Below are 18,753 nucleotides of genomic sequence, written 5' to 3' on the forward strand. Positions count from 1 at the left end.
ATTATTTATACCACAATTTGGTCTTTGAAAATCCTGACATTTTACCCTCAACTTTAAATACCATGATAGTTTGGCCTGAAGTGATAGGTTCAAGCTATTCAAGGTACTGAGTGTTTTATAAAGATAACCTTGAACAAGCCACTTGAGAACACAGAAATGTCCTTTACTGGTATCCGCAGAGTCCTGAAGAAATGTTTTAATTTTATTTCTTATTTCAGAAACTAGGGTGGGCACCTATCCTCCCGACAGCCAGAGTACTTCAGTAACGAAAAGCAGTCTTGGACGTGCTGCCCATTTTCTACATTGCACACATTTTGTGGTTGCCAATTAACTACATTCCTAATTTTCACTATTCCTTCAAAACTTAAGATTAGAAGGCTGTCTACCAACTGTTCTCTGTTAATAAAGCAGTGTGTGAACTGACATTCAGATGCACCTTCTTCTAATCAAGTAACAGCATCCTTCTTGGCCACTCACACCCAACTCATCTTTGCCAGTCTAGATCAAGCTCATAAAAGAATTATTAAATGGAAAAAAATCTCTTCTGTAGAACAGATTTTCAGTGATAAATAGAATAAAAAGCTGTCAAGAACTTTTGCCTTATCTATGTATCACACATATGCCAATAACTAATTTATTCCCTTTACGGCAGTGATTCTGTCCAATTAGAAATACGTGTTATTCCACATGATGCTACTTGCTTGCCCACACTGTGCCACTGACATAAGATATCCTTTAGTTTCTTGGTTTTTTAAAATAAATTTATTTATTTATTTATTTATTTTTGGCTGCATTGGGTCTTTGTTGCTGCGCGTTGGCTTTCTCTAGTTGCGGCGAGCGGGGGCTACTCTTCACTGCGGTGCACGGGCTTCTCATTGCAGTGGCTTCTCTTGTTGAGGAGCACGGGCTCTAGGTGCATGGGCTTCAGTAGTTGTAGCACGTGGGCTCAGCAGTTGTGGCTCGCGGGCTCTAGAGCACAGGCTCAGTAGTTGTGGTGCACAGGCTTAGTTGCTCCTCGGCATGTGGGATCTTCCCGGACCAGGGCTCGAACCCGTGTCCCCTGCATTGGCAGGCGGATTCTTAACCATTGCGCCACCAGGGAAGTCCTCTTCTACTTTCTTTTGATAAGGAAATTTTGCTAATAGCCTGCTCTGTTTTTCCCTCTCTAAGCCTTAATACTTGTCATTAATTTTGCAGATTATTTTATAAGTTTCTCAGCAATATGCATGACTAGTACTTCTTTTAGGTTCAAGTTTTGGTCTCTTCTTTAAAGACAAATTAAAAATTAATTCATTTCATATCAGAAAGTATTATAATTTGTACTTGCTTTAGAAAAACCTGAACTGGCTTAATAAATCACTGCTTCAAAAAAATGACATGAAGCTTTGATGGCTTTATGCCACTATTTGACATGGTTTCATTACAAAGAATGCACTGAGGATAGAAGGAAATGGATTGCTGGTCTAATAAAATCCAACTATCATATATTCATCATCATATTACCTGTCCACATTTTTCTTTTATAGCTACTTGTACAAAAGTATCAAACTAAAAAATCTCTTGCCTAAGGACATACAAATTCACATTCTATATTTGTACCACAGTTTTGTTTGCTATTTAAGTTTATAATTCTATCCTAAGTTGTAGTACAGATGCTAGTATTTTCATCCCTACTTTTATGCTTCAGTGAACTACTTCTGAGCTACTGATTCATCTGGGATTTTGGGATCTAATGCAATACAATAGTAATAACAAAAATGCACGTGTAACAACTGTAATCGATAACATAGATAGACCTTAACTGAGTGAACTGGACATCTTATAAATGTTGGCTGAGACAAACAAAACATAATGATCATTAGGAATGCAGTGGGATACCTGGGGAAATGGTCATGAATCATACAATTCAAATGTGTGACATACGTATGAAAGGCCTGTTTGCCAGCTCATGAACACTCAAGACCACACTCTTAATCTGTCCCAGGCCAACCTGATTTGGCAATAACATTACTGAATAGTGAGAAGGCACAAGACAAGGATATCAAGTGATTCAGAGAGCAAGTGTCCCTCATGATGCATGTGAATAAGTCACATCACATAGACTGAGCCATGCCTTGGAGGGCTGGGCCTACCTGAGGGTTCTCCTCCCGTTTTGGTTTGGGTGCAGTAGGTGGAGTGACAGTGCGGCTCTCCGTTTGTTTCTCATCTGTTTCTGTGTGGGATTTAATTGTCTAGAAGAAGAAAATTAAATGAAACTTCAGAATTCACTTTTTTATTAAAAGAATAAAAGCAAACATAGTTTGACTGTTGCCAACAAGAAAAGAACATACTCAAATTGGAAACATATTAATAAAGGAGATAATATGGACTTCATTTTAGAAGGGGGAAAAAGTAAAATGGAAGGCCCCAGTTGAAATGATTAAATTGCGTAACGAGAATAGCTATGAATCTATAAATACAATAGTCTATTTCAATGTACTTTAGGATGCAGGGGTAGTTTCCCAGAAGTAAGTCCATTCTTGTTACATATGGGTCAAGCTCTAGTTCATAGCATGCTTAGGATCTGAATGATGTCCAAAAAAATCTTACATACACACTTTTCTATTTCAGAACAATTCCAATCACAGTCTAAGAGAGGCTGCAGAACTATCCTTACTTGGGATATTTAAAACCTGCCTATATCATCCATTAGAGGAGAGATGCAGTTGCCAAGGAAAGGCCGTCTTGTAAAAGGCTGCCATCCTGATTACGGCCAACCTCATCTTCCAGATGCATCCATTCAAACAAAAGAAACACCAGTAGCATTACCATCTTCAGACACAAATGGCAGCTAGCAAACTAGTAAACTGGGTTTGCATTACTATTCTTACCTTGACCCAATGGCTAATTCATTTTATGAAACCCTCTGTAAATACTGAAATGATATTAGAACAGTGGATATAAAACTATAAACATAAACCTAATTTACATTCTCAAAATTAAAAACCATGCAGAAAAGGATTATAAGAGACTACTACAAACAACTATATGCCAATAAAATGGACAACCATGAAGAAATGGACAAATTCTTGGAAAGGTACAATCTTCCAAGACTGAACCAGGAAGAATTAGAAAATATAAACAAATCAATCACAAGTAATGAAATTGAAACCATAATTAAAAACCTTCCAACAAACAAAATCCAGGCCCAGATGGCTTCACAGGTGAATTCTATGAAACATTAAGAGAAGAGCTAACACCGATCCTTCTCAAACTCTTCCAAAAAACTGCAGAGGGAGAAACACTCCCAAATTCATTCTACGAAGCCACCATCACCCTGATACCAAAACCAGAAAAAGATATCACAAAAAAAGAAAATTACAGACCAATATCACTGATGAACATAGATGCAAAAATCCTGAACACAATATTAGCAAACAGAATCCAACAGCACATTAGAAGGATCATACACCATGATCAAGTGGGATTTATCCCAGGGATGCAAGGATTCTTCAATATACGCAAATCAATCAATGTGATACACCACATTAACAAATTAGGAATAAAAACCATATGATCATCTCAACAGATGCAGAAAAAGCTTTTGACAAAATTCAACACCCATTTATGATAAAAACTCTCCAGAAAATGGGCATAGAGGGAAGCTACCTCAACATAATAAAAGCCATATATGACAAACCCATAGCAAGCATCATACTCAATGGTGAAAAAGTGAAAGCATTTCCACTAAGATCAGGAACAAGACAAGGATGTCTGATCACTCTCATCACTCTTATTCAACATAGTTTTGTAAGTCCTAGCCACAGCAATCAGAGAAGAAAAAGAAATAAAAGGAATACAAATTGGAAAAGAAGAAGTAAAACTGTCACTGTTTGCAGATGACATGATACTATACATAGAGAATCCTAAAGATGCCACCAGAAAACTACTAGAACTAATCAATGAATTTGGTAAGGTTGCAGGATACAAAATTAATGCACAGAAGTCTCTGGCATTCCTATACACCAACAATGAAAAATCAGAAAGAGAAATTAAGGAAACACTCCCATTTACCACTGCAACGAAAAGAATAAAATACCTAGGAATAAACCTGCCTAAGGAGGCGAAAGACTTGTATTCACAAAACTATAAAACACTGATGAAAGAAATCAAAGATGACATAAACAGGTGGAGAAATATACCATGTTCTTGGATTGGAAGAATCAATATTGTGAAAATGACTATACTACCCAAAGCAATCTACAGATTCAATGCAATCCCTATCAAACTACCAAAGGCATTCTTCACAGAATTAAAACAAAAAATCTTACAATTCATATGGAAACACAAAAGACCCCGAATAGCCAAAGCAATCTTGAGAAAGAAAAACGGAGTTGGAGGAATCAGGCGCCCCGATTTCAAACTATACCACAAAGCTACAGTAGTCAAGACAGTATGGTACTGGCACAAAAACAGAAATAGAGATCAATGGTACAGGACAGAATGCCCAGAGATAAACCCATGCACATATGGGCATCTAATTTATGACAAAGGAGGCAAGAACATACAATGGAGAAAAGACAGACTCTTCAATAAGTGGTGCTGGGAAAACTGGACAGCTACATGTAAAAGAATGAAATTAGAACACTCCCTAACACCATACACAAAAATAAACTCCAAATGGATTAAAGACTTAAATGTAAGACCAGACACTATAAAACTTTTAGAGGAAAACATAGGAAGAACACTCCTTGACATAAACCACAGCAAGATCTTTTTTGACCCACCTCCTAGAGTAACAGAAATAAAAACAAAAATAAACAAATGGGACTTAAAAGCTTTTGCACAGCAAAGGAAACCATAAACAAGACAAAAAGACAACCCTCAGAATGGGAGAAAATATTTTCAAATGGAACAACAGACAAAGGATTAATCTCCAAAATATACAAACAGCTCATGGAGCTCAATATCAAAAAAACAAACAGCCCAGTTAAAAAACAGGCAGAAGACCTAAACAGACATTTCACCAAGGAAGACATACAGATGGCAAAGAGGCACATGAAAAGATGCTCAACGTCACTAATTATTAGAGAAATGCACATCAAAACTACAATGAGGTATCACCTCATGCTGTCAGAATGGCCATTATCAAAAAAGCTAGAAACAATAAATGCTGGAAAGGGTGTGGTGAAAAGGGAACGCTCCTACACTGTTGGTGGGAATGTAAATTGATAAAACCACTATAGAAAACAGTATGGAGGTTCCTTAAAAAACTAAAAATAGAACTACCACATGACCCAGCAATCCCACTACTGGGCATATACCCTGAGAAAACCATAATTCAAAAAGAAACATGCACCACAATGTTCACTGCAGCACTATTTACAATAGCCAGGACATGGAAGCAACCTAAATGTCCATCGACAGATGAACAGATAAAGAAGATGTGGCACATATATACAATGGAATATTACTCAGCCATAAAAAGAAACGAAATTGAGTTATCTGTAGTGAGGTGGATGGACCTAGAGTTTGTCATACAGAGTGAAGTAAGTCAGAAAGAGAAAAACAAATACCGTATTTAACACATATATATGGAATCTAAAAAAAAAAAAAAAAAAAGATACTGATGAACCTAGTTGCAAGGCAGAAATAAAGAGGAAGACATAGAGAATGGACTTGATGACATGGGGTGGGAGGGCGAAGCTGGGGCAAAGTGAGAGTAGCATCGACATATATACACTACCGAATGTAAAATAGTTGGCTGGTGGGAAGCAGCAGCATAGCACAGGGAGATCAGCTCGGTGCTTTGTGATGACCTAGAGGGGTGGGATAGGGAGGACGGGAGGGAGGCTCAAGAGGGAGGGGATATGGGGACATGTGTATGCATATGGCTGACTCACTTTGTTGTACAACAGAAACTAACACAGTATTGTGAAGCAATTATATTCCAATAAAGATCTATTAAAAAAAAAACACACAATGCAGATGCAAATGGTCTTTTTGTATGGCAACAAGTAATTAAATAAATGAGAGTGAAACTGTCTCATTATTGATGAGTAGGAGCCAAATGAAAGACTGGTTCTACAAACAGGATATCAAAAGTTCTCAGAAATCATTATGTTGTGAAATATTTTACTAGATCTGAAAAACTAACATAATCACAAAGATTTTTCACTTTATTTCTTGGCCATGTCCATATTTTCCTTCTGCTTCTCATATTATTACTTTAGGAAAGTGTTAAGTATCTGTCTTATCAATACTGTGGCAACCACTGTTCTGGGGCATAAATGCTACCCTGTATTTTTTTTTCTCATCAGGGTCTTATCATATTTCCACCTCTAGACTATATAAGCTACTTGAGAGCAGGATTGTTCTACACACTTTTGCACCCCTTTGTGCCCAGCACAGGGCCTCACCGTAGAGCAGGTATGCTGTAAAGAGACGTTGATCTTCTGAGTGGGGAGTATGACCTACCAGAAGAATCACTTGCTTTCCTCTCTCTCTCACACACGCTTTTTTTATTAACCAAAAAGGACACATTTCCCCCATAAAACAAACCACCAAACACACCTACAAAGGAACACAATGGGAAAGTAGTTTATAGTGACACTTTTAAGGTCATGGGTATCCAGGAAGCTTATTTCATAGCTCCGTGAATTGGAAGAACAGGAGTCTGACGGGGGAGGGAGAAGAGAAAGTCAACTATAAGGGTTTGCTGCTCCATTCCAAGGCTGTGTGATGTCCTTGGGGGTCTCTTACTTCCATCTCTAGGGCTGAATAAGCAGATAGTGGTAATGCCTCCAGGGAAGATCAAACCAATTCCTCTTCACTAAGGAATTATCCAGGGTTCAAATTTTCTCTCTCGCAAGAAGAGTACAATTATCTCAAGGTTGGATAAAGAATACCAAAAGCATCCAAGAAAATAAAGATAAAGCAATCGCTGGTGGCGCATTGGGTAAGAATCCGCCTGCCAATGCAGGGGACACAGGTTCGAGCCCTGGTCCAGGATGATCCCACATGCCGCGGAGCAACTAAGCCTGTGCACCACAACTACTGAACCTGTGCTCTAGAGCCCACGAGCCACAACTACGGAGTCTGCATGCCACAACTTCTGAAGCCTGCATTCCTAGAGCCCGTGCTCCACAACAAGAGAAGCCACCGCAATGAGAAGCCCGTGCACCGCAACAAAGAGTAGCCCCCGCTTGCCACAACTAGAGAAAGCCTGCAAGCAACAACGAAGACCCAACACAGCCAAAAATAAAATAAATTAAAAAGAACCAAAAAAACAAAAAATGTATTAAAAATAAAGCAGAACTCCTTAAAAAAAAAAAAAAGATAAAGCAATCGAAACAATGGGGAGGTGTCTTTCTCTCATGGACCTTCCGCTCCAGGGGAAGCCAGCTGCCATGCTGTGAACAGCACTATGGAGGGGCCCACGAGGTGAGTAACTGAACCTCCTGCCAACAGCCAGGGAGAAGTGAGGACTGCTGACAACCATGTGACTGAGTTTGGAAGTGAATTATCCAGCCCCAGTTGAGCCTTGAGATGACTGCAGTCCTGACCAACTAGTTTGAATGCAAATTTGTGAGGGACCTTGAGCCAGGACCACTGAGCTAAGATGCAACCTGATTCCTGACCTCAAAAACTGTGTGGGATAATAAATTTTTGTTGTTTTAAGCTGCTTAAAACAAAAAACATTAGGGTTTGACATCACAGAAATGGCAGGACAGGGAGTTTTAGAATCAGTCCTTTCACTAAAGCAAACATTAAGCTGGCAGAAACTGACAGAATCAACTTTTAAAAACTCTGGAATCTAATAAAAAACTAAGAATAACCAGGGGGGGGCACTTACTGAAGAAAGAGGCTGCTAAATTTTATTAAGAAAGCATTTTTCCTTACCTACCAACAAATCCATCCCTTAGTTCAACAGAGGCTATGGAGATGGTAATCTGTGTTCCTGCTGTGGTTTGCTGAACCTTGTTTTCAACTTGTGGCTGTGCATTCTGACCTGTCCGGTAATCCCCTAAGGACTGGTGCAGGCTGACCCTTGTTTGCCCACCCAAGGCTGGAGTGGCTTTCCAGGTGCCATCTGATGAAAACATCTAAAGACATATGTTACCTGTAGTTACCTGGTGCAAAGGATGGTAGGTGGAGTATGCAGCAGACAGACCCAAAGGTCTAGGAAGAAGGAGGCTGAGGAGGAAGATCCTTGGAGGAGTAAGGGCTTTAAAGGGCTATCACGTGTCCTGGGGAATGCCAAGTGCACTGAGCATTCCCAGGGCTAGATGCATACTCAGAAAAGAACTGAGAGAACCCTAAGCTTGTACCTCTGGCTGATCTTTGAGCTCCGTCCAAGAAAGAGGTGAAGTCTAAGACACAGTTACAGGTGGCCTGGCTTATTAGCATTGAAGGAATGCCCCCTGCTCAAAGCCAATCTGCAAAGACCAAGAAAGGGTTTTCTGTTTTTGTTTTAATTTACTTATTATTACCTTTTTCTTCTTTTTGGTTCCAGTTGTTTAAGTAAATCTAATAGTACAGAAATTTCAATAACCACACATGACAAGAAATAGTATTTGCAAAAATAGTTTGGAAAAGGCACTAAACAAACAACTGCAGCTCTCAACAATCAACAGCAGTAAACCCTGGGGTAGGAGGAGAACTGGGGTAGCAGTCAACTGCCTTAAATATGCTCAAAGAGCTAAAGGAAACCAGGGACAAAGAACTAAAAAAAATCCAGAAGAACAATGTCTCACCAAAAAGAAAATGTTAATAAAGAGATAGAAATTATTTAAAAGAACCAAATAGAAATCTGGAGCTGAAAAATATAACAGCTGAAATGATAAATTCACTAAAGGGGTTCAGGCAAAAGAAAGAATCAGTGAACCTGAAGAAAGGATAACTGAAATTTCCAGTCTAAGGAGCAGACAGAAAAAAGAATGTAGAAAAAGTACAGAGCCTAAGAAACCTGTGAGACATTGTCAAGCATACCAACATATGCATTATAGACTCCCAGGGGAAAAGGAGAGACAGAAAGAAGCAGAAATAATATTTGTAGAAATAACAGCTGTAAACTTCCCAAATTTGATGAAATACAGGAATCTACAGGCATACCTCATTTTATTTATCGCACTTCACTTCATTGCACTTTGCAGACACTGCATTTTTTACAAATTGAAGGTATGTGGCAACCCTGTCTCTGTGTCAAGTTTTGGTAATTCTCACAATATTTCAAACGTTTTCATTATCATCATACTTGTTATGGTGATCTGTGATCAGTGATCTCACTGCAAAAAGATTATAATGTGATAAAGGCTCAGATGATGGTCAGCATTTTTTAGCAATAAAGTATTTTTAAATTAAGGTATATACATTGTTTTTTTGACATAATGCTATTGCATACTCAGTAGACTACAATATAGTGTAAACATAACTTTGATATGCACTGAGAAACCAGAAAATTCATGTGACTACCTTTATCTGCTTTATTGTGGTGGTGTGGAACTGAATCCACAATATCTCCAAGGTACGCCTGTATACATCCAAGAAGCTCAGTGACCTCCAAGTAGGATAAAGTCAAAGAGACTCATACTGAAACACATTATAATCACACTGTCAAAAGCCAAAGAGAGAATCTTGAAAACAGCAAAAGCAAAATGATGCATCACATGTAAGGGTCCTCAATAAGATTAACAGTCAATTTCTCATCAGAACCAGAGACCAGAAGGCAGTGGGATGACACATTTAAAGTGCTGAGGGGGCTTCCCTGCCGGTCCAGTGGTTAAGACTCCACACTTCCACTGCAGGGGACACAGGTTCCATTCCTGGTCAGGGAACTAAGATCCTGCGTGCCGTGCGGCACAGCCACAATAAATAAATACACAATTAAAGTTCCGACAGAAAAAAGACTATTAACCAAGAACTCCATTTCCTGCAAAAAGTAAAGGGAGTTCACTGCAAGTAGACCTATCCTAACAGAACTCCCTTTAGAGTTCTTCAGGATAAAATAAAAAGACCCTAGACAGTAACTTGAAGCCAAACAAGAAAAAAAAAACTCCAATAAAGGTAACTACATAGGTTAATATAAAATCCAGTATTACTGTATCTTTGATTTGTAACTTTTCTTTTTGCTTCCTATATGATTTAAAAGAGAAATACATGAAAAAATTATAAATATGTATTAGTGGCCACACAATATATAAAGATGTAATGTGAGACCGTAACAACAAAAAGGGGGGGCAGGCCAGAGCTGTATAGGAGCAGAGATTTTGTATACTACTGAAGCTAAGCTGGGATGAAATCAAATTACATTGTTAAAAATCTATGAACGTTACCTATAGTCCCCATGGTAACCATTAAGAAAATAACTAAAATATACAGAAAAGGAAATGAGGAGAGCATCAAAAAAGTACATACACTAGTGTAAAAAAAAAAAACACACACACACACAAAAGATGGCAGTATTGGAGGAACTGGGGTCCAAAAAAGACATAAGACATATAGAAAACAAAGAGAAAAATGGCATAAATCCTTGCCTATCAGTAATCACTTTAAATGTAACTGGATTAAACTCACCAATTAAACAACAGAGAGTGGCAGAATGGATTAAGGAAACAAGATCCGGTACTTCCCTGGTGGCGCATTGGTTAAGAATCTGCCTGCCAATGCAGGGGACACGGGTTCAAGCCTTGGCCCGGGAAGATCCCACATGCCGCAGAGCAACTAAGCCTGTGCACCACAACTACTGAGCCTGCGCTCTAGAGCCTGCGAGCCACAACTACTGAAGCCCGCGCGCCTAGAGCCCATGCTCCGCAACAAGAGAAGCCACCGCAATGAGAAGCCTGCGCACCGCAATGAAGAGTAGCCCCCCCAGCCACAACAAGAGAAAAGCCCACACACAGCAACGAAGATCCAACACAGCGAAAAATAAATAAATAAATAAATGTTTAAAAAGAAACAAAAACAAAAACACAAGATCCAACAATATGCTATCTACAAGAGGTACATTTTAGAGCCAAAGACACAAAAAGGTATCCATCAAAGGATGGAAAAAGATACTGCACACAAATAGTAACCAAAAGAGTATAGAGATGGCTATGCTAATATCAGACAAATTCACTGTAAGTCAAAAACCGTTACAGTAGACAAAAAAGGTCATTATATACTGATAAAAGAGTCAATTTATCAAAAAGATATGACAATTTCAAATATATATGCACCAAACAACAGAGTCTCAAAATATATGATGCATTATACTGACAGAATTGAGGGGAGAAATAAACAGTTCTATAATAATAATTAAAGAGTTTAATACCTCACTTTAAATAATGGAAAGGACACGTAGAAAGAAGATCAATAAGGAAACAGAGGACTTAAACAACACTATAAACCAACTAGACCTAAGAGACATAAAGAACAGCCTACTCAACAACAAGGGAATACACATTCTTCTCAAGTACACATGAAGCATTCTTCAGGACAGACCATATTTTAGGCCACAAAACAAATCCTAATAAATTTTAAAAGACTGAAGTCATATGAAGTATTTTTTCTGATGACAACAGAAAGAAGCTAGAAGTCAATATAAAGGAATACCAGAAAAATTTTAAGTGTGTAGAAATTAAACAACATACTTTTATTTGGCTGCGCCGGGTCTTAGTTGTGGCATGCGGGATCCTTTTTTCTTTAGTTGCGGCATTTGGGACCTTTAGCTGCAGCATGTGAACCTTTAGTTGCAGCATGTGGGATCTAGTTCCCTGGCCAAGGATCGAACCCGGGCCCCCTGCACTGGGAGCGCGGAGTCTTAGCCACTGGACCACCAGGGAAGTCCCTAAAAAACATACTTTTAAACAACCAGTGGAACAAAGAAGAAATCACTAGGGAAATTTTCTATCTCCCTGAAGAATGAAAATGAAAATACACATACCAAAACTGATGAGATGCAGTGAAAGCACTGGTCAGAGGGAAATTTAAAGCTGTAATAGTCTGTACATAAAAAATAAGAAAGCATTCAAATCAATAACCTAAATTTACAGCTTAAGGAACTAGAAAAGAAGAACTAAACACAGAGCTAGCAGAAGGCAGGAAATAATAAAAATTAGAGTGGAGATAAATGAATTGGAGAATAGAAAAACAACAGAATTAATGAAACCAAAAGTTGATTCTTTGAAAAGATCAACAAAATTGACAAACCTTTCATTAGACAGAATAAGGAAAAAAGAGAGAAGACACAAATAACGAAAATCAGAAATAAAAGTGGGGACATTACTACCAATCTTATAGAAATAAAAAGGATTATAAGAGAATACACTGAACAACTGTACACCAACAGGTTGCCAAGGGGGACGGGATTGGGGAAGGGATGAAGTGAGAGGCTGGGGTTAGCAGATGTAAGCTTTTATATATAGAATGGATAAACAACAAGGTCCTACTGTATAGCACAGAGAACTATATTCAGTATCCTATGATAAACCATAATGGAAAAGAATATAAAAAGGAATGTATATATATGTATAACTGAAGCACTTGGCTGTACAGCAGTAATTAACACAATACTGTTAATCAACTATACTTCAATTAAAAAAATAAAAAAAATTGTACACCAAAAAATCAGATAACATAGATGAAATGGATAAATTCTTATAAACATACAAATTACCAAACTGACTCAAGAAGAAATAGAAAATGTCAACAGACCTATAACAACTAAAGAGGCTGAAACAGTAATCAAAATCCTCTCAGAAAAGAAAAGTCCAGGACCAGACAGCTTCTCTGGTGAATTCTACCAAACAGTTAAAGAATTAACACCAATCCTTCTCAAACTTTTCCAAAAAATAGAAGAGCAGAAAACACTTTCTAACTCATTCTATGAGGCCAGCATTATCCTGATACCAAAGCCAGACAAAGACACCACAATAATAGAAAATTACAGACCAATATCTGTCATGAATATAGATGCAAAAATCCTCAATAAAATACTAGCAAACTGAATCCAACAGCATATTAAAAGGATGATACACAATGACAATGTGGAACTTATCCTAGGAATGGAAGATATTTTTAAAAAAATCAATGTAATATACCACGTTAATAAATGAAGGCAAAGAAAAACGATATGATCATCTCAGTTAATGCAGAAAAAGCATTTGTGAAAATGCAACACCCATTCATGATACGAACACTCAGAAAACTAGGAACAGAAGGGAACTTCCTCAACTTTATAAAGGGCATTTATGTGAAACTACAGCTAGCATCATACTCAATGGTGAAATACTGAAAGCTTTCCCTCTGAGATCAGGAACAAGAGACGTATGCCCACTTTCATCACTGCTATTCAACATTGTAGTGGAAATTCTAGCCAGAGCAATTAGGCAAGAAAAAGAAATATAAGGCATCCAAATTGGAAAGGAATACATAAAACTATCTCTTTTTGCAGAGGACATGATCTTATATATACATAAAATCCTAAAGAATCCACAAAACAACTACTATAGCTAATAAATGAATTCAGGAAAATTGTAAGGTACAAGATCAACACAAAAACCAGCTGTATTTCTAATACATGGTAATTCATAATAGCAATGAACAATCCTAATAGGAAGTTAAGAAAACAACTCAATTTACAATATCATCCAAAAGAATAAAATACCTAGGAATAGGGACTTCCCTGGTGGTGCAGTGGTTAAGAATCCACCTGCCAATGCAGGAGACACGGGTTCGAGCCCTGGTCCAGGAAGATCCCACATGCCACAGAGCAACTAAGCCCGTGCGCCACAACTACTGAGCCTGTGATCTAGAGCCTGTGAGCCACAACTACTGAGCCCGTGTGCCACAACTACTGAAGCCCGCATGCCTAGAGCCTGTGCTCTGCAACAAGAGAAGCCACTGCAACAAGAAGCCCGCGCACCGCAATGAAGAGTAGCCCCCGCTCGCCGCAACTAGAGAAAGCCTGCACGCGGCAACGAAGACTCAACGCAGCCAAAAATAAACATATAAAAAATAAATAAATTTATTTAAAAAAACAAAAAGAAAACCTAGGAGTAAATTTAACCAAGGCGGTGAAAGACTTGTACACTGAAAAGTATAAAACACTGCTGAAGAAATAAAGAAAACCTAAGTAAATGGAAAGACATCATGTTCAAGGACTGGAAGACAGAATATTGTTCAGATGGCAATACTATGCAAAGCAATCTACAGATTCAATACAATTCCTATCAAAATTCCAACAGCCCCCTACCCCACCCTTTTTTTGCAGAAAGACTGGAAAAGCCAATTCTCAAGTTCATGTAGAGCTGCAACGGTCCCTGAATAGCCAAAACAATGTTGAAAAAGAAAAAAGTTGGAGGATTCATACTTCCCAATGTCAAAACTTACTACAAAACTACAGCAATTAAGATAGTGTGGTTGGTACTGGCATAAGGACAGACATATAGACCAACAGAATAGGACTGAGAGTCCAGAAATAAACCCATACATCCAAGGCCAATAGATTTTCAATAATGATGCAATGATCATTCAAATGGGGACAGAATAGTTTCTTCAACAAATAGTGCTGGGAGAACTGGATATCCATCTGCAAAAGATAAAGTTGGACCCTTGTTTCACCCTATATACAGAAATTAAGTCAAAATGGATTACTGACCTAAATATAAGAGCTAAAACCATACAACTCTTAGAAGAAAAATTAGGGATAAATCTTCATGACCTGAGATGTGACAATGGATTCTTAGCTATGACACCAAAAGCACAAGCAACAAAAGAAAAAATTTAAAAACTTTGTGCATGAAAGGACATTAGAAAGTGAAAAGACAACCTATATATTGAGAGAAAATGTTTTCAAGTTACATATCTGATAAGGATCCAGTATCCAGATTATATAAAGAACTCTTACAACTCAACAACAAAAACATGAACAACTCAGTTTAAAAACTGGCAAAGATGGGCTTCCCTGGTGGCGCAGTGGGTAAGAATCCACCTGCCAATGCAGGGGACACGGGTTCGAGCCCTGGTCCGGGAAGATCCCACATGCCGCGGAGCAACTAAGCCCGTGTGCCACAACTACTAAGCCTGCACTCTAGAGCCTGCAAGCCACAGCTACTGAGCCCACGTGCCACAGCTACTGAAGCCTGCGCATCTAGAGCCCGTGCTCCTCAACAGAGAAGCCACCGCAATAAGAAGCCCACACCCCACAATGAAGAGTAGCCCCCGCTCGCCGCAACTAGAGAAAGCCCGCACGCAGCAACGAAGACCCAACACAGCCATAAATAAATAAATAAATAAATAAATTTATTTAAAAAAACAAAAACAAAAAAAACTGGCAAAGAATTCAGAGATTTCTCCAAAGAAAATTTACATATGGCCAACAAGCACGTGAAAAGATGCTCAACAACGTTAATTATTAGGGAAATGCAAATCAAAATCACAATGGGATATCATTTCACACCCACTAGGATGGCTATAATTTTTTAAAAAAGGAAAATAATAAGTGTTGGTAAGGAGGTGGAGAAAATGGAACACTCATACCTTGCTGGTGGGAATGTAAACTGATTCAGTTGCTGTGGAAAACAGTTTGGCAGTTCCTCAAAAAGTTAAACATAGAATTACCATATGATCCAGCAATTCCAATTGTAGGTATATACCCCAAAGAATGGGAAATAAGTGCTCAAACAAATACTAGTGCATTATTATTCACAGCAACACTATTCCCAATAGGCAAAAGGTGAAAATAATCCAAATCTATCAATGGATGAATGGATAAACAAATTGTGGTATATACATACAAATGGAATACTATTTGACCATTAAAAAGGAATGAAGTACTAATACATGTTACAATATGGATAAATCTTAAAACATTATGCTAAGTAAAGAAACCAGATATAAAAGGTCACATACTGTATGAGTCCATCTATATGAAATACCCAGAATAGGTAAATTTATAGAGACAGAAAGCAGATTGGTGATTGCTAGAGGCAGGGGAGGAGCAAATGAGGAGTAACTACTTAATGAGTACTGAGTTTCATTTTGGGGTAATAAAAATGTTTTGGAAGTAGACAGAGGTGGTAGTTGCACAACACTGTGAAAGTACTAAATGCCACTGAGTTGTTCACTTTAACATGGTTAATTTGATGTGATGAGAATTTCACCTCAATTTAAAAAACAATTAGGTTGGGAAACAAACAAACAAAAAAGATCAAGCTAAAAGTATGGTCTCTATCAGAGATTATAAACCACTATCCAGAGGGGAAGCTGTCCGGCAGGTGTTATTTTTTGCCTACATGGTGTTTAAACAGTTACTTATATATATATTTAAAAATTTTTTTTATTTATTTTATTTTTATTTGTTTTTAATCTCAAAAGTATATCTTGAAATCTCTCAAAATATATGGATGTCTGGCTTTTCTTGAAAAAGTTTTCATATGATCAGAACTGGCTATTGTCAAAAAGTTGCTGCCTCCTTGAGATGGAGTATATTACTTTGCACTTTACCACAGTCTCTTCTACTTTCTATTATCTTCTTGACACCAAGGCCAAATTGTCGATTTTGTCATACTTGTCTTACTATTTCAAATAAATTAAGAGTGGGATATCTCTTGTACTCATGTTCCCATTGAAAGTGAAAAAAAATCTACTTGTTTACTCCCAGTCTGTTTTACTCATTTATTGATATATTTCCTACTTTGCACCTGTACGAATTTGCAAATCCTGTTCTTTTTTGGTTTTACAAAGATAAAACCCAAAAACTCTGGGTAGAACTAAATTAGCCATTTATATCCCTGAATTACAAATTCATCTTTTAAGGCTGGGCTGCATGAATAATGAAAGTTAGGCGCTTGAAAATTTTTCAAATGTACAAATAGTTTCATCAATCAAGGTTAAAAAAATTTGGATTGAGGGCAAAGAGTTACCACCTCAAGTTTCCTTAAAGGGAAGACCGGGATTTGAGGCTAATACATTGGATAATACTCTCAACTTGGAAGTACTTTTTTTTTAGAGGACACTGTAGGTTCCTATACAAAATATAGATGGAAGTAGGGGAATGGGTGGCAATCTGACAAATTTTCCCATAGAACCTAGGATTTTTTTCAGTAGCCTAGCCTTAGGGACATACATAGATGCCTTTGTTGCAGGGAATGGGGTGGGGTGACGTGGATAAGAAATGAACATAATCCCTGAGAACTAAATGCGTCAGACACAGTCTAACGGACTTTAAGCGCTTTACGTCATTCCGCCATCCACAGGTGTTTAGCCCCATTTCACAGAGTGCTGGAGAGGACAAAGACATAACAGGAGGCAGTGTGGGGGCCATGATATAAGTCTGTCTGGCTTTATCTGCCTTTCTGCCTAAGTATGTTTCTAGCCTCAAAGCTCTTTAAACTCTACCACTCAGTTTCTCACAGCCACAATGTAATGTGGCTTCTGATAAGGGATAAGACAGGTTCTCTTATCTAGGGTGGATAAGGAAGTTGGGGATGCCTGATGGGGGGAAGGAGAAGTGAGACCACTGTTGTTACAGCTGACGCTGCCTCTCCCTTCCTATGCCTATGTGAAACTACACGACCTGCCATGCTTCCTCCCCTGGAGGCAGAGCCACAGTGCCTGCCCCAGACCAAGCTCTGTGAGGGTACAGGCTTTGACCTCCCAACTCTTGGGTTAGCACACGCCGCATGGCAGCTGGCACAGAATCAACATATTTTTATTAAGTGACTGTTATCACCCTAAACAAAAGAGTAGCAAGCAGAAAGGAACCCAACTAGCCTGGCCACAGAGAGAATGTTGGACACAGGTTTTGATAACTCTATGAGTAGGCTGTAAGTGGTACTTCCATGGCTCTACATAATGCTCATCTATGGGATCTCTTAACAGCTATAAATGAGATACTGGAAATGAAACATGGAAAAAAAAAAGAAGGATAGTAGAAAGATCTGAAGTAAGAGAATTCTGAGAATGGAGTCTAAAGAGAATCCTTGCTGACTGAGCTTGATAACCTGTAAGACTGCTGTGCCAGGTGGCCTGCTAAACTAAAACAGCAATGACTACATTCCTCTATTAGATCAACAAGAAGAAAGACCATGGAATTCACTGCTAGAAAATAATTTTTTTTTAATTTTTAAGAATTCATGGGTACCTTTTTATGATATTATAATTAAAATGAAAAGCTCTATCAATATGTAAGGCTGGGATAGGAAAAGATATTCAAGATCTAATAAGAAAAAAAAGCAAGTTACAAAGTAATATATAGTTTGATTTTGTGCTTTTCCTTTAAAAAGAAAATATGTGGAGGAATATAATCTAAACTGCTAATAGCAACTTTGGAGGGTAAAATTATGGGAGAAATTTACTCTCTTCAATGATTATGAGGGGATACACTTCTACAATATATATTTCTGTAACGTTTGAGCTTTCCTTTACAGTGAATAGGTATCATCCTTGTAATCAGAAAAAATAAGAAATGTAAAAATGAAATGAAACTGAAGATTCTTGTCTCCTAAAAATATCTTTATCAAAAAAGAGGTCAAAGAGAAATAATATTTAATAATTTAAAATAATGTTTCGAGGGACTTCCCTGGTGGCGCAGAGGTTAAGAATCTGCCTGCCAATGCATGGGACACGGGTTCGAGCCCTGGTCCAGGAAGATCCCACATGCCGCGGAGCAACTAAGCCTGTGCACCACAACTACTGAGCCTGCGCTCTAGAGCCCGCAGCCACAGCTACTGAGCCCGCGTGCCACAACTACTGAAGCTTGCGCACCTAGAGCCTGTGCTCCACAACAAG

The 18,753-nt window shown here is 38.2% G+C and overlaps 1 protein-coding gene across 13 annotated transcripts in view; it reads right to left on the reverse strand.

Moving 5' to 3' along the window:
* The window catches only part of PHF21A (PHD finger protein 21A), a 189,344-nt gene that overhangs the window by 19,281 nt on the left and 151,310 nt on the right, over positions 1 to 18,753 (reverse strand). For all 13 annotated transcript variants that reach the window (XM_061201655.1, XM_061201647.1, XM_061201657.1 and 10 more), the window contains one exon: positions 2,133 to 2,231. In XM_061201655.1, coding sequence (XP_061057638.1) covers positions 2,133 to 2,231 — 99 coding nt within the window. The remainder of the gene's footprint in view (positions 1 to 2,132; positions 2,232 to 18,753) is intronic.

This window comes from Eubalaena glacialis, chromosome 10 (assembly GCF_028564815.1).
Source record: "Eubalaena glacialis isolate mEubGla1 chromosome 10, mEubGla1.1.hap2.+ XY, whole genome shotgun sequence".
NCBI lineage: Eukaryota > Metazoa > Chordata > Mammalia > Artiodactyla > Balaenidae > Eubalaena > Eubalaena glacialis.